This window comes from Macaca fascicularis, chromosome 11, assembly GCF_037993035.2.
Source record: "Macaca fascicularis isolate 582-1 chromosome 11, T2T-MFA8v1.1".
NCBI classification, from domain to species: Eukaryota; Metazoa; Chordata; class Mammalia; order Primates; family Cercopithecidae; genus Macaca; species Macaca fascicularis.
Genome location: NC_088385.1, coordinates 63383234 through 63399746, shown reverse-complemented (window position 1 = coordinate 63399746; position 16513 = coordinate 63383234). Strand labels below are relative to the sequence as shown.

Genomic DNA, 16513 nt, shown 5'->3' with positions numbered 1-16513 from the left:
CACATTAACCAATACAAGCCAGCATCCTGGTGTTAACTACTGGCTGGCCAAATGTAAGGAAGGGCCTCATTCATGAACTCAGACCAAGTCCTTCTTTCCTACATCTGTTGTTGTTGTTTTTTAAATGTGGAACGCTTCACAAATTTGCGTGTCATCCTTGCACAGGGGCCATAATCTTCTCTGTATCGTTCCAATTTTAGTATGCATGCTGCCTAAGCGAGCACATCCTTCCTACGTTCTTCACATACCTACCAGCTATTTGTGAACACAGAATCAGCATCATTGTGAGAGGAAGATCTTGATCAGGGGGAAACCTGCCTTCGTTCATTTTCCTAACCTCAATCCAAAGAAATGATAACACCCTTACCTCGACTGAAACACTGGAAGAAGGCACAGGGGTGTACTGGGAGATGTAAGCTCCTTGCATAGCTGCAGCCGTCTGCACATACTAGAAAGAGAAACAACGGGCTTACAGCAGTGATTCTTGGCTACATTTGAAGCAGCTGGGGGGCTTTAAAAATACTGATGCCTGTGTTCTACCCCAGAGATTCTAATTTAGTTGATCTGAGCATTAGCCTCTTAAATGCAATTCAGGTGGTTCTAAAGGACACTGTTAGGGAGACATCTCCCTATACGGCTTATTTTCCTCCTCTTTCCCGACTTCCTTCTGCTTTTCCTCAACACACTTCCTTCTCTACCCTCGAGCCCTTTCTATGCAAAAAGGAATACAGTAGGCCTAAAAGAAACCTAATTAAGAAACCTCCATCCTTCCAGGTACTATTTTGATGAGGATTCCTAGGACACATGTGTATCTTAAACTAATATGCAGACAGAAGCACTATTTATGAGGTGCATGAGTAGGAATCAGTTAAAAGGGGTGGGCTGGGGAGCAGAATGGCTGTATTCCTGGCTCATGGAGCACTACCATTGTAGTTTATGTCCTGTTCTGAGTGTGCCCTGGATGACACCGAATTCCATCATTATTCATAAGTTACTTATGCTGAAGAGTATTACATAGGTATGCCGTGCTCATTCAGAGAGTTTACAATCAGAAATATCCTGCTTTACCGTGCCTGTGCTGCTGAGGGAGAGGTGGCCCAGTTGCTGGGTAAGGGGTCCCATCATGGAGGCAGGCTGGAGAGAAATGGGATGGTCCATCCCTGGTGTCAGAACTGAACCCTAGAGACAGCAACAAAGGACAGGGTTAGCTGCAGCATCCTGTGAGGCTGCCTAAAGCAGTGATTGGTGGCTGTCAGGACCACCGGAGACAGACATTTAAGAATCCTGAGAAATGGTAAGTGAGCAGCAACCCAGCTATGCAAAAGAATAGGAACTCTGCCTGTCGGTGTGGAAGGACCCTCGTCTAAGAATAACAAGCTTAGGTCTTACTGCTGGGTTGCACAAGGGTCTGAGCCAGAACTCACACCCACATCTCCTGGCATCAAAAGCCATTTTTTTTTCTTTATCTTTTTCTTTTTTGAGACAGAGTTTCACTCTTGTTGCCCAGACTGGAGTGCAACGGCACAATCTCAGCTCGCTGCAACCTCCGCCTCCCGCGTTTAAGCGATTCTCCTGTCTCAGCCTCCTGATTAGCTGGGATTACAGGTGCCTGCCACTACGCCTGGCTAATTTTTGGTATTTTTAGTAGAGATGGGGTTTCGTCATGTTGGCCAGGCTGGTCTCGAACTGCTGACCTCAGGTGATTCGCCTGCCTTGGCCTCCCAATGTGCTGGGATTACAGGCGTGAGCCACCGCACCCGGTCAGTTTTTTCTTTACATCAAATTGCCTCTTTGGCTTCTGCCCACTTCTGAACACTCACTGAAGGCTGCATGAGGTATGAATGGTGGTGCATCCAAGATGGGTTAGGTACTTGTAGAGGAGATGTCTGAGTCACTCTCTAAAACAAGCAAAAACAAAAAATGTTAATTGCCGGGAAACTATTGTTCAGACCCAAAGATCTAATAATATTCAACAAAGCCCAGAAAAGTTGGCATGCCTCACTCAAAATAGAAACATTAAGAAAACTGTTTTTAAAATATTAGCAACTCTTAAAACTCAATAAATAATCCAGTTTAAAAAAGAGCAAAGAGGAGTTCAAAATTACAGTGAGCTATGATTCTGACACTACACTCCAGCCTGGGCAACAGAGTGAGACCCTGTCACTAAAAAAATTAGAAAAAAAAAAAGGTTTGGAAAGATATCTCTCTAAGAAGATATACAAATAGCCAATGAGTACATGAAAGAGGCTCAAATGCAAATCACAACCACAATGGGATACCACTTCATACCTATTAGGATGGCTACAATTATTATTTCTATTTTTTGAGATAGGGTCTTGCTCTGTTGCCCAGGCTGGAGTGCAGCAGCGGGACTACAGGTGTGCATCACCACACCTGGCTACTTTTGAGACAGGGTCTTGCTCTGTCACCCAGGCTGGAGTGCAGTGGCGGGATCTTGGCTGACTGCAAGCTCCGCCTCCTGGGTTCACACCATTCTCCCGCCTCAGCCTCCTGAGTAGCTGGGGCTACAGGTGCCCGCCACCATGCCTGGCTAATTTTGTTTTTGTATTTTCAGTACAGACAGGGTTTCACCATGTTAACCAGGATGGTCTCGATCTCCTGACCTCGTGAGACGCTCGCCTTGGCCTCCCAAAGCGCTGGGATTACAGGGGTGAGCCACTGCACCCAGCCCACACCTGGTTATTTTTTGTATTTTTTGTAGAGACGGGGTTTCACCATGTTGCCCAGGCTGGTCTTGAACCCCTCAGCTCAAGTGACCTGCCCACCTCGGCCTCCCACAGTGCTGGGATTACAGGTGTGAGCCACAGTGCCAGGCCAGCATGGCTACAATTATAAGGACAGAATAACAAGTGTTTTACACTGCTGCTGGTGGGAATGTAAAATGGTGCAGCTACTCTGGAAAATGCTTTGGCAGTTCCTCAAAAAGTTAAATACAGAGTTACTATATAGCCCATCAATTCCACTCCTAGGTATATACCCAAGTGAAATGAAAACATATGTCCACACAAAAACTTGTATATCAACGTTTATAGCAGTATTATTCATAGTAGCCAAAAGGAAACAACTTAAATGATGACCAATTGATAACTGGATGAACAAAATGTGGTATAGCCATATAATGGAATATTATTCAGCCATAAAAAGAATGAAGTACTGATAAATGCTACAACATGGATACATCTTGAAAACATACTAAGTGAAAGAAGCTAGACACACAAAAAAATTGTGTGATTTTACTTATGTGTAATCTCACAATCATACAATTTTCTGAGCTTTGACTACTATATCCAGAATAGGCAAATCTATAGACACAGAAGTCATATTATGGGTTGCAAGGACATTTCAATTCAAACTGGATTTGAAATAATCCAGTAAGTTAGATTATTTAATAATTTGGTGCTAGGCCAACTGGTTAACCCTCTGAAAGAAAACAGACTCCTATCTTATGCCATACACAAAGATAAATTCCCGATTACACATTTAAACGTAAATGTAAAACATAAAATCTTTGAGACCAGATACACAGTATAGAGACAGAGAATACTTTTAAAAATTAAGACAAGAAATTTGCCGGGCGCAGGGGCTCACCCCTGTAATCCCAGCACTTTGGGAGGCCAAGGTGGGTGAATCACCTGAAGTCAGGAGTTTGAGACCAGCCTGATCAACATGGAGAAACCCCGTCTCTACTAAAAATACAAAATTAGCCGGGCATGGTGGCATATGCCTGTAATCCCAGCTACTTGGGAGGCTGAGGCAGGAGAATCGCTTGAACCTGGGAGGCGGAGGTTGCAGTAAGCTGAGATTGGGCCATTGTACTCCAGCCTGGGCAACAAGAGTGAAACTCCGTCTCAAAAAAAAAAAAAAAAAAAAGACAAGAAATTCAAAAGTTATTTATTTATTTTTTTGAGACGGAGTCTGGCTCTGTCTCCCAGGCTGGAGTGCATGTGGCACGATCTCAGCTCACTGCAAGCTCCGCCTCCTGGGTTCACACCATTCTCCCGCCTCAGCCTCCCCAGCAGCTGAGACTACAGGTGCCCACCACCACACCTGGCTAATGTTTTGTATTTTTAGTAGAGATGGGGTTTCACCATGTTAGCCAGGATGGTCTCCCGGGTTCATGCCATTCTCCTGCCTCAGCCTCTCCAGCAGCTGGGACTACAGGCGCCCGCCACCACGCCCGGCTAATTTTTTGTATTTTTAGCAGAGACAGGGTTTCACCGTGTTAGCCAGGATGGTCTTGATTTCCTGACCTTGTGATCCACCCGCCTCGGCCTCCCAAAGTGCTGGGATCACAGGCATGAGCCACCGTGCCCGGTCTCAAAAATTATTTATAAAAGAAAAAGACAAATTTAACTATATACAAATTTTAAACTTTTTTTTTTTTTTTTTTTGAGACATGATCTTACTCTGTTGCACAGGATGGAGTACACTGGCACGATCACAGCTCACTGAAACCTCAATCTCCGGGCTCAAGCAATTCTCCCACCTCAGCCTCCTGAGTTGCTGGGATTATAGGCACGCACCACCATGCCTGGCTAATTTTCATATTTTTTGTAGAGATGGGGGTTTTGCCATGTTGCCCAGGCTGGTCTCGAACTCCTGAGCTCAAGTGATCCACCTGCCTCTGCCTCCCAAACTGCTGGGATTTCAGGCATGAGCCACCATACCTGGCCGAATTTTAAACTTTTATATGGCAAAAACTAGTGATTCCCACAGTATGGTCCCTGGACCAGCAGCAGTAGCAGCAGCATCACCTGAGAACTTGTTGGACATGCAAATTCTTGCCTTCCACCCATCTTACTGAACCAGAAACTCTGGGTGTGATGCCCACCAACCCAGGTTTCAATGAGTTTTCCACGTGATTCTGATACATCACTAACGTTTGAGGACCACAAAGTCAACAGCCAAAAAATAAAATTGGAAAAAAATTTGTAACAAAGATAACATTTAGAAGATTAATACTTATATAGAGTTTTTATAAGCTGATGAGAAAAGAACAAATAACCAAATAGAAACATGGGCGAAGCATATGAATAGCAATCAGACAGAAGCAAATCCAACTATGACAAATGAAATGATTAAATTCACCTCTAGTAAGGGACATGCAAATTAAAATAACAATGTACTTTACATTCATCAAGAGACAGGAACAATTTTTTTTTTTTTTTTTTTGAGACAGAGTTTCACTCTTGTCGCCCAGGCTGGAGTGCAGCGGCATGATCTTGGCTCACTGCAACTTCCGCCTACCGGGTTCAAGTGATTCTCCAGCCTCAGCCTCCCGAGTAGCTGGGATTACAGGTGCCTGCCACCATGCCCAGCTAATTTCTGTGTTTTTAGTAGAGACTAGGTTTCACCATGTTGGCCAGGCTGGTCTCGAACTCCTGACCTCAGGTGATCCACCTGCCTCAGCCTCCCAAAGTGCTGGGATTACAGGTGTGAGCCCCGCGCCCAGCAAGACAGGAACAATTTTAAAAGAGCAGTAGCACCTATGCCTGAAGGGAAACGGGTACTTTCATACAGGGTTGGTGGAAATGTGAGGTGACACAGCCTTTGTGGAAAGCAATCTAGCAACATCTATAAAACTGAAAATCCATACAGCATTCAACCTAGCAATCCAACTCCTGGGACTCTAGCCCCCAGAAATAGAAGCACGCATATGTAAAAATATAGCACAAGGGTGTTTAGTGGAGCATTATTGATAGCAGCAAAAAAACAAATCTAAGTGAATGCCCCTATTTGGTATAGCTAAAGAATTCTGGCATATCTGTAGCATGAAATATAATGCAACCATTAAAAAAGATAAAATTAGAGCAGAGGATCTCAGCATTAGCTGCAACAGGATCACCTGGAGGGCTTGTTAAAACCCAGATCACGGCTGGGCATGGTGCAGCACTTTGGGAGGCTGAGGAGGGCGGATCACCAGAGGTCAGGAGTTTGAGACCAGCCCGGCCAACATGGTGAAACCCCATCTCTACTAAAAAGAACAAAAATTAGCTGGGCATGGTGGCGCATGCCTGTAATCCCAGTTACTCCAGAGGCTAAGACAAGGAGAATCGCCTGAACCCAGGAGGCGGAGGTTGCAGTGAGCCAAGATGGCTGCATTCCAGCCTGGGCAACAGAACTAGATGCCATCTGAAAACAAACAAACAAACAAACAAAAACCCAGATCACTGGGCCCCATCCTCAGAGTTTGTAATTCAGTAGATTTGGAGGGGAGTCCAAAATTTCTGTTTCTAAAAATTCTCAGATGATACTGTTGCTGCTGGTTCAGGGACCATACTTTTGAGAATCACTGCTGTAGGATACTGTTAAGTGAGATGAGTGAATGTAAAAATATATTTAATATGGTTCAAGTTTTGTAAAATAAACAACTCCCCAAATGCTATACATGTGTGTATCATCATATGAAAAAATATGACAAATGCTACACAGTAGGACATTAACATGAGTTTACTTGTGGAGGTGGTGGAGGGGGAGTAAGAGGACACCATTAAAACTATATACCATATATATGACCACACACACAGATCATCTTTTACGCTGTTATGTAAAATTGTGTGTAATATGATTAAAAGAAAAAACAAGTAGTTCCTAGCCTTATATTACTTCACTTAAAGCACAACAGTAGGGAAAACCACCACACCCTTCTTCAGGCATGAACATACCTGATACGAAGACACAGGAGAGGAAAGGTATGGGGAGAGTGCAGACTGAGCAAGCATCCTGTTGGGGGTGATGTTATAAGGGGCTGGGTAAAACCTGTGGGAAGGAACCTCAATCAGTACTGAGTCACAGGAAACCACAAGGGAAGGGCCCCAACTGATAGGCACAGCCAACATTCCCTTGACTTCCAAATAGAGAGAATTAAGATGAAACATTTGAGTGTCTGGACACAGGCCATTATCATTTTCAGGTGACTCGATTATATAAAACAACCTTACCCATTCTGAAGAGCTGTTGTGGGGTCATAGGTCAAGGCCATGCCGCCCTATAAAGAAAGAACACAGTGTTCACATTGTGAGCCCTTGGGTGAGAACAGGAGCCGGTCCAGAATGTCCAAGGCTGGGAATGTTTTAGTTTAACAAATTAAAGCCTGGACAAGTCCCACTACAGCTGTTTCAGAGTTTTTCTGTTTCTGCAGGCCACAAAGCCCCACTTGAGAACATACTGGCAGTATGTTAACAGCCAGCATCTCTCAATTACATACTGTAGCTCTCAAGCTTTCCACCTAAGCTCACAGAAATCATGCCATGATCATTTCCATTCCACTTTAATGTCGTCAGTACTCCTGTCTCCTCAGAGGTCCTCTTACCATGTCTCCATTCCTTGGCCAAGCCCGTCCGTTTTGCACAAATTTTCCTTGGTTCTGTCGTTTCTTTGGCCCGCCATCAGCAAATTTGCAAAGCAAGGGATCAGATGGGGCTGCCAAGAGAGAAGGGAAATGGGCAGCTGAGTCCCACCTCATGTGGCCCAGGCACACTCATGCAAAGCTGCTCCAGAATCTTCACTGGAAGTAACAACCTGTGGCCCTCTCAGCCTGAGCCCCAGATGCCTCACCTGGTACTCCAGGGGGTGTCTTAATATATTTTCCATTAAAGTGGGTGATGATGGCTTCACACTTCTCTGTGGACTCCATCCTAAGGAGCATAAGAGGGGTTAGGCTCTAGCTTCTCCAGGATCTGTGCCCTCCACACATTGAAAGAGAAAGCAAAGCTCTAAGTTCCCAGCCCCACAATTGCTCCAAATGTTATGACTACAGAAACACAGAGTGCCACACAAATTCAAGGTTCTTGACGAGGTAACCCCAGCTTGTAATGAAGGTTCTCTCAACTGGTCCCCGTATGGGATCCTCATAGGAATGACAGTCTTCAGACTGTTAACATGGGCCCTCTCTTGTGTCTGCCATATACATAAGAATACAAGAAATAGAGGCCATTACCATTATTTTTTATTAGAAAATTCTGAATGAAAATTGTTCTTTTAATTTGATAAAATTGTACAAGCTAACAATTTGCCAATATTTATTTTTTGCTTCTTGTTGTAATTAAGGTCAAGGTCTAATTAGCTATTGATGATATCATTAAGATTTCATGAATCTGTGGAAGGAAAAAGCAATAAGAAAGAGTTCATGGCCCATAGTGATAGAAAAAGGAATGCTGGAATCTACTGAGTTAGTTTCTTGTTGAAGAAAGAGGAATAAGGAATCAGAAGACTGAGATTCCAGCACCAGTTCGCCACCCAGAGCTCTGTGAGTGAGGACACTCACAAAAAGCCTCTGATTGGCTGCATGTGGTGGCTCACGCCTGTAATCCCAGCACTTTGGCAGACCGAGGCAGATCGCTTGAGGTCAGGAGTTTGAGACCAGCCTGGACAACATGGAGAAACCCTGTCTCTACTAAAAATACAAAAATTAGCCTGAAGTGGTGGCACGTGCCTGTAATCCCAGCTACTCGGGAGGCAGAGGTGAGAGAATCGCTTGAACCTGGGAGGTGGAGGTTGCAGTGAGCCTAGATTGCGCCACTGCACTCCAGCCTGGGCAACAGGGCGAGAATCTATGTCAAAAAAAAAAAAGGCCAGGCATGGTGGCTCACACCTGTAATCCTAGCACTTTGGAAGGCCAAGGCGGGCGGATCACGAGGCCAGGAGATCAAGACCATCCTGGCCAACATGGTGAAACTCTGTCTCTACTAAAAACAAAACAAAACAAAATTAGCTGAGCATGGTGGTGCGTGCCAGTAGTCCCAGCTACTCGGGAGGTTGAGGCAGAAGAATTGCTTGACCCCGGGAGGCAGAGGCTGCAGTAAGTTGAGATTACGCCACTCCACTCCAGCCTGGGTGACAGAGCAAGACTCTGTCTCAAAAACAACAACAAAAAACAAAACAAAACAACCTCCCCCACCCCGATCCACTCCTTATTTGTGCTTTAGAGATAACATCCATCTACCCTACCACATGGTGCTGTGTAGATCAAAGGAGATAATGTATATAAATGTGTTCTAAAAATTATAAGGGACTATATAGAACAAGGAACAGTATTTTCACCTATTTCCATATTTAAAGTAACTCAGTATATTTAACCTATTTCCATATTTAAAGTAAGACTCACATTTTCTGTGCCAGTGACCCCCAGAAATATGAACCATTCCTATAAAAGTTTTTTGTTTTTTTTTTTTTTTGTTTTTTTTTTTGAGATGGAGTCTCGCTCTGTCGCCCAGGCTGGAGTGCAAGTGGTGCAATCTCAGCTCACTGCAAGCTCGGCCTCCCGGGTTCATGCCATTCTCCTGCCTCAGCCTCCTGAGTAACTGGGATCACAGGTGTCCATCACCACACCCGGCTAACTTTTTTGTATTTTTAGTAGAGACGGGGTTTCACCGTGTTAGCCAGAATGGTCTCAATCTCCTGACCTCGTGATCCGCCCACCTCGGCCTCCCAAAGTGCTGGGATTACAGGCGTGAGCCACCGCGCCCGGCCAAAAGAAGATATTTTTAAAAGTCCTCAAATTGAGCCTTTTAGAGAAAACCACACATTAGGTATCATAGAGCTGTGGTGTTCTGTTGGGTACTTCTACTCCTTACAGTCTTTCCAAAGGGTAAGCAGGCCATGGAGCATTTCAGAATCTCAACTTTCTCAAAAACTGTTAAATCTGATCTTCCTGAGGGAGAGCTCCTGATGGCTAATGATCAAGGCTGAAGTCCCCTCTTACAATAGCTCCTCTCAAATGGTTTCCAATTCTTTAGAAACGACAAAGTTGGGGGACTTTAGCAAGTTGTCAATTCACACATAAAAAATCAATTTTGATGACAGAACACCTTGGTTCTTGGCATATAATTCAGAAGAATTTTTTTGTTTTTTTTTTAGATGGAGTCTCGCTCTGTCGCTCAGGCTGGAGTGCAATGGTGCAATCTCGGCTCACTGCAACCTCCTCCTCCCAGGTTCAAGCGATTCTCCTACCTCAGCGCCTGAGTAGCTGGGGTTACAGGCATGTGCCACCATGCCTGGCTAATTTCTGTACTTTTAGTAGAGATAGGGTTTCACCATGTTGTCCAGGCTGGTCTCAAACTCCTGGCCTCAAGTGATCCGCCTGCATTGGCCTCCCGAAGTGCTGGGATTACAGGCACAAGACACCATGCCTGACCAGAAGAAATTTTTTAAATTCCTGTTTTAATAAAATTACTTCCATTCCCATCTACTTACTTATGAGAACAAGTTTTCTCAGCATGAAAACAAAAAGCAGGAACAGAACTGGCATTAAACTCTCCCTTGTTATAGTAATAAACAATATTAATTTATGCTTACCTGACCTAATTAGAAAAATCTAAACAAAACAAAACCTATCCATGTCATAGATGCTTCTGCATTTGCAATCAAATTTACTTCTATAAAATAATTTGGCCAGGCATGGTGGCTCACCTCTGTAATCCCAGCACTTTGGGAGGCCAAGGTGGGTGGATCACTTGAGGCCAGGAGTTCGAGACCAGCCTGGCCAACCTGGTGAAACTCATCTCTACTAAAAATACAAAAATTAGCTAGGCGTGGTGGCATGCACCTGTAATCTCAGCTACTTGGGAGGCTGAGGCACAAGAATCGCCTGAACCCGGGAGGCGGAGGTTACAGTGAGCTGAGATTGCACCATTGTACTCCAGCCTCGGCAACAGAGCGAGATGCCGTCTCAAAAAAAAAAAAGGCCAGGCACAGTGGCTCATGTTTAAATCCCAGCACTTTGGGAGGTTGAGGTGGGAGGACTGCTTGAGCACAGGCGTTCAAGACCAGCCTGGGCAAAACAGTGAGACCCCCATCTCTACAAAAAAACTAAGAAATTAGGCTGGGTGCAGTGGCTTACACCTGTAATCCTAGCACTTTGGGAGGCCAAGGCAGGCGGATTGCCTGAGCTCAGCTCAGGAGTTTGAGACCAGCCTGGGCAACACAGTAAAACCCAGTCTCTACTAAACTACAAAAAATTAGCTGGGCGTGGCAGCATGTGCCAGTAGTCCCAGCTACTTGGGAGGTTGAGGCAGGAAAATTGCTTGAACCTGGGAGGCAGAGGTTGCTGTGAGCCAAAATTGCACCACTGCACTCCAGCCTGGGCGACAGAATGAAACTCCATCTCAAAAAATAAATAAATAAATAAAATAAAAAATTTGCTGCCCTCACCATACCCCACCAAAAAACTTAGCTGGGCATGGTGGTAGGGGCCTATAGTTCCAGATACTTAGGAAGTGGAGGTGTGAGGATCACTTGAGCCCAGAAGGTCAAGACTATGATAAGCCAGGATCGTACCACTGCACTCTAGCCTGCACAACCAAGTGAGACCCTGTCTCAATAATAATAATAATTTTGTATGAACATTTTATTTTATTTTATTTATTTATTTTTTTAATCTTTTTTTTTTGAGACAGAGTTTCGCTCTTTTTGCCCAGGCTGGAGTGCAATGGCGCGATCTCGGCTCACCGCAACCTCCGCCTCCCGGGTTCAAGCAATTCTCCTGCCTCAGCCTCCCGAGTAGCTGGGATTACAGGCATGTGCCACCACCCCGGCTAATTTTGTATTTTTAGTAGAAACGGGTTTTCTCCATGTTGGTCAGGCTGGTCTTGAACTCCCGACCTCAGGTGATCCACCTGCCTTGGCCTCCCAAAGTGCTGGGATTACAAGCGTAAGCCACCGCGCCTGGCGAACATTTTATTTTATTTATTTATTTATTTATTTTGAGACGGAGTTTTGCTCTTGTTGTCTAGGTTGGAGTGCAGTGGTGCAATCTCGGCTCACTGCAACCTCCGCCTCCCGGGTTCAAATGATTCTCTTGCCTCAACCTCCTGAGTAGCTGGGATTACAGGCGCCCGCCACCATGCCCAGCTAATTTTTGTATTTTTAGTAGAGATGGGGTTTTGCCATGTTGACCAGGCTGGTCTTGAACTCCTGACCTCAGGTGATCCACCCACCTCGGCCTCCCAAAGTGCTGGGATTACAGGCTTGAGCCACTGCCCCTGGCATTGTATGAACATTTTAAGATATTTATGTTGTTCGGGCAATTGTGAGCTCATCATTGTAAAGATAATTTTTTTTTTTTTTTGGAATCTCACTCTGTCATCCAGGCTGGAGTGCAGTGGCGTGATCTCAGCTCACTGCAACCTCCATCTCCCAGGTTCAAGTGACTCTCTCACCTCAGCCTCCTGAGTAGCTGGAATTACAGGTGCCCACCAACACACCCAGCTAATTTTTATATTTTTAGTAGAGATGAGGTTTCACCATTTTGGCCAGGCTGGTCTCGAACTCCTGACCTCAAGTGATCTGCCCACCTCAGCCTCCCAAAGTGCTGGGATTACACAGGCATGAGCCACCACGCCTGGCCAAAATTTTTAATTTATATATATATTTTTGTGGCAGAGAAGTATGACAAGATGATCCATAAAGGCTTTAATAATAAAAATATTTTACACTAGAATACAATTCTATAAAGAAATGGCATAGAAACTAAATTCTATAGAGAAATGGAATAGAAACACAAGATCAAGAAGAAAAAATGAATATTATAAGAATGATATGAGATTTATGACTATAGTAGTCCCCCCTTATCCTCAGGAGGTACATTCCAAGGCCCCTAGTGGATGCCTGAAACCATGGATAGTACCAAACCCTAGATATACTATGCTTTTTCATCTGATAGCCATGATGACTACTAAGTGACTAATGGGCGGGTAGCATTTGCAGTGTGAATACTTTGGACAAAGGGTGGGATGGAGCGGACAACATGAAATTTTTTATTTATTTATGTTTTTGGGACAGAATCTCACCGTGTCACCCAAGTTAGAGTACAGTGGTGCGATCTCGGCTCACTGCAACCTCTGCCTCTCAGGTTCAAGCAATTCTACTGCCTCAGCCTCCTGAGTAGCTGGGACTACAGGTGCACACCACCACGCCTGGCTAATTTTTGTATTTTTAATAGAGATGGGGTTTTACCATGTTGACCAGGCTGGTCTTGACCCCCTGATGTCAAGTGATCTGCTCGCCTCAGCCTCCCAAAGTGTTGGGATTACAGGCGTGAACCACTGAGCCCAGCGTGAAGTTTAATCATGCTACTCAGAATGGCATACGATTTTAAAACATTTTAATTGTTTATTTCCGGAATTTTCCATTTAATATTTTCAGTTGACTCTGGGTAACTGAAACCATAGAAAGTAAAACCATAAATAAGGGGGGACCACTCCATTTTTTTTTTGAGATGGAGTTTTGCTCTTGTCGCCCAAGCTGGAGTGCAATGGCGCGATCTCAGCTCACCGTAACCTCCGCCTCCCAGGTTCAAGTGATTCTCCTGCCTCAGCCTCCTGAGTAGCTGGGATTACAGGCATGCGCCACCATGCCCAGCTAATTTTGTATTTTTAGTAGAGACGGGGTTTTTCCACGTTGGTCAGACTGGTCTAGAACTCCCGACCTCAGGTGATCCGCCCGCCTCAGCTTCCCAAAGTGTTGGGATTACAGGCATGAGCCACCACACCCAGCCGAGAGTACTGTATTAAAAAAAAAAAAAATAGCACTTTGTTTTTTGTTTTTTTTTGGGGGGGGTGTAGGGGTAAGGGGGACAAGGAAGTGGCTGGGGGTCCTATGGGCCCATAGCTCCATCCCCAGGGCAAGGCCCACCCCATCTGCCTCCAGCCCTACCCATGCTCCTGTATTGATTTATTGAGACAGGATCTCTCACTCTGTAACCCAGGCCAGAGTGCAGTGGTGTGATCATAGTTGACTGCAGTTTTGACCTCCTGGGCTCAGGTGATCCTCCCATCTTAGCCTCCCAGGTAGCTGGGACTACAGGCATGTGCCACCATGCTCGGCTAATTTTTTTGTTTGTTTTATTTTTATAGAGATGGGGTTTCACATGTTGCCCAGGCTGGTCTTGAACTCTTGAGCTCAAGCAATCTGCCCGCCTCAGCCTCCCAAAGTCCGGTTGTTTTTTTTGTTTGTTTGTTTGTTTGTTTTTTTGAGACGAGTCTCACTCTGTCAGCTAGGCTGAAGTGCATGTTGCCCAGGCTGGAGTGCAGTGGCACGATTTCAGCTCACTGCAAGCTGCGCCTCCCAGGTTCACACCATTCTCCAGCATCAACCTCCTGAGTAAGCTGGGACTACAGGCGCCCGCCACCATGCCCGGCTAATTTTTTTGTATTTTTAGTAGAGACGGGGTTTCACTGTGTTAGCCAGGATGCTCTTGATGTCCTGACCTCATGATCCGCCTGCCTCGGCCTCCCAAAGTGCTGGGGTTACAGGCGTGAGTAAGCCACTGCATCTGGACAAAGTCAGGTTTTTTTTTTTTTTTTTTTTTTTTTTTTTTTTTTTGAGACAGAGTTTCACTCTTTTTGCCCAGGCTGGAGTGCAATGGCGCGATCTCGGCTCACCGCAACCTCCGCCTCCTGGGTTCAAGCAATTCTCCTGCCTCAGCCTCCCGAGTAGCTGGGATTACAGGCATGTGCCACCACCCCGGCTAATTTTGTATTTTTAGTAGAGACGGGGTTTCTCCATGTTGGTCAGGCTGGTCTTGAACTCCTGACCTCTGGTGATCCATCTGCCTTGGCCTCCCAAAGTGCTGGGATTACAAGCGTGAGCCACCGCGCCCGGCCTAAAGTCAGGTATTTTTTAAATGAATGATTTGTGTATCAGATTGCTATGTATTTAGATCTCATTTGAATACATTTTTAAATGAGGTAACAGTTTTATTTTAAATGCCAATATTTATAATTTGCTAGAAATCATACTTTGCATGAATCTGAACATATGAAGAAAACTTGTAGACATTAACATAGAAATATACAAGAGATTTCATAGTTTTTCAAAAGTCTCTAAAACCACGGTTCCTAAACTGTGCTCTCAGGCACTGTGGGTGGCTGTGGTGAACTCAGAGGGGCACAATGAAGGTTATTTTAACTCTTTGAAGAAAAATAGCAATATCTGTTGGAGAATGTGTACACTACTAGCTCAAAATTGTTTACTGTTTCAACATTAGTTCCCCCTACAATCCTTTTGATAGATAACATCATATTTTCAAAAAGCTGGGTTTAAATAGTTGCTATGACAAAAGCAAATACCATAAGAAAATCAATATGTAACAGGAAATGAGTGTGTAGGTGTCCATTCTGATATGAAATTTTGATAAGTTGTGCAATTCCAACAGGCACATATTCCATTAGTAAGGATAGTTAGAATGAAATAAAGACATTCTCTCTTTCAATATTTGTGTATTATTTTTTCAAACAGCTACAAAGTTGTTAAAGCATAAACACTTCTTAAGCTGTGTGGACCATGAAGTTATTGCTGTCAGGAAATTTTTTTTTTAAAGTTGTGTGGACTGGCTGGGTGTGGTGGCTCATACCTGTAATCCCAGCACTTTGGGAGGCCAAGGTGGGTGGATAACCTGAGGTCAGCAGTTCGAGACCAGCCTGGACAACCTGGTGAATCCCATCTTTACTACAAATACAAAAATTAGCTGCGCATGGTGGCAGGCGCCTGTAATCTCAACTACTCAGGAGGCTGAGGCAGGAGAATCACTTGAACCCGGGAGGCGGAGGTTGCAGTGAGCCGAGATTGTGCCATCGCACTCCAGCCCAGGCGACAGAGCGAGACTCCGTCTCAAAAAAAAAAAAAAAAAAAAAAATTGTGTGGACCATTCAGTTACTTAATAAATTGAACTGTTAGGTATTTATTTTGGTCTAGGGTGAAAAAGTATTAAATAACTAAGGGTGCCACAAACTGAGAAAGGTTGAGAACCTCTGCTTTAAGGGAGTATGGAAGCAAAGTAAGTTCGATGGTCCCAAGCCAAGGAACTCTCCTTTAGTTATACCCGGGATTGCCAGCAGGTGGTGCTACTAAGATTGAGTCAGCTGGGGAAGAGGAACTATTTCTTTTCTTCTTTTTTTTTGAGACGGGGTCTGGCTTTGTCGCCCAGGCTGGAGTGCAATGGTGCGATCTCGGCTTACTGTAACCTCCGCCTACCGGGTTCAAGTGATTAGCCTGCCTCAGCCTCCCTAGTAGCTAGGATTACAGGAGCCCGCCACCACACCCAGTTAATTTTTGTATTTTTAGTAGAGACAGGGTTTCACCAGGTTGGCCAGGCTCATCTCAAACTCCTGACTTCAGGTGATCCACCCGCCTCAGCCTCCCAAAGTGCTCGGATTACAGGCATGAGCCACCACACCCGGCCAAGAGAAACTATTTCTTGTTCCCAAGGTCTGAAACACTCAGAGTAAGGGGGTGTTTGTGGACCAGACAAGATATTATAAATCTAAAAGGGGTGCTTAGCTCACTTAGTCCAGTCATTTTGAAACTTAAAAAAAAAAAAAGTCAAAAGAATCTCCTTTCAAATAAAATCTTAAAATAAATAAAAGCAGAGACATTTCTTAAGTGGGCTAAGGGAGGCTGATGCCCTGCGACAGTGAGGGCAGATACCAGAGCCCAAAGAAGGGCACCCGGGAAAACTGCAGGTATAGGGAAGACTTTGGGAAATTTCCTCATC

At 44.7% G+C, this 16513-nt stretch overlaps 1 protein-coding gene and 1 non-coding gene across 36 annotated transcripts in view; both read right to left on the bottom strand.

The window, feature by feature from the left end:
• Window positions 1–16513, bottom strand: part of RBMS2 (RNA binding motif single stranded interacting protein 2) — a 100488-nt gene that overhangs the window by 29760 nt on the left and 54215 nt on the right. For 24 of the 35 annotated variants that reach the window (XM_074007200.1, XM_074007203.1, XM_074007201.1 and 21 more), the window contains 7 exons: window positions 7579–7658; window positions 7334–7443; window positions 6963–7009; window positions 6687–6780; window positions 1821–1898; window positions 1069–1179; window positions 368–448 (listed from right to left, as the gene is read on the bottom strand). In XM_074007200.1, coding sequence (XP_073863301.1) covers window positions 368–448; window positions 1069–1179; window positions 1821–1898; window positions 6687–6780; window positions 6963–7009; window positions 7334–7443; window positions 7579–7658 — 601 coding nt within the window. Of the gene's footprint in view, window positions 1–367; window positions 449–1068; window positions 1180–1694; window positions 1899–6686; window positions 6781–6962; window positions 7010–7333; window positions 7444–7578; window positions 7659–13293; window positions 13524–16513 lie in introns of those variants that run through there. The other 11 variants (XR_012420358.1, XR_012420357.1, XR_012420359.1 and 8 more) reach the window with 5 other exon arrangements.
• On the bottom strand, window positions 121–224 carry LOC123567710 (U6 spliceosomal RNA). The gene has a single exon (XR_006690817.2). It is a non-coding gene; the product is annotated as a U6 spliceosomal RNA (small nuclear RNA).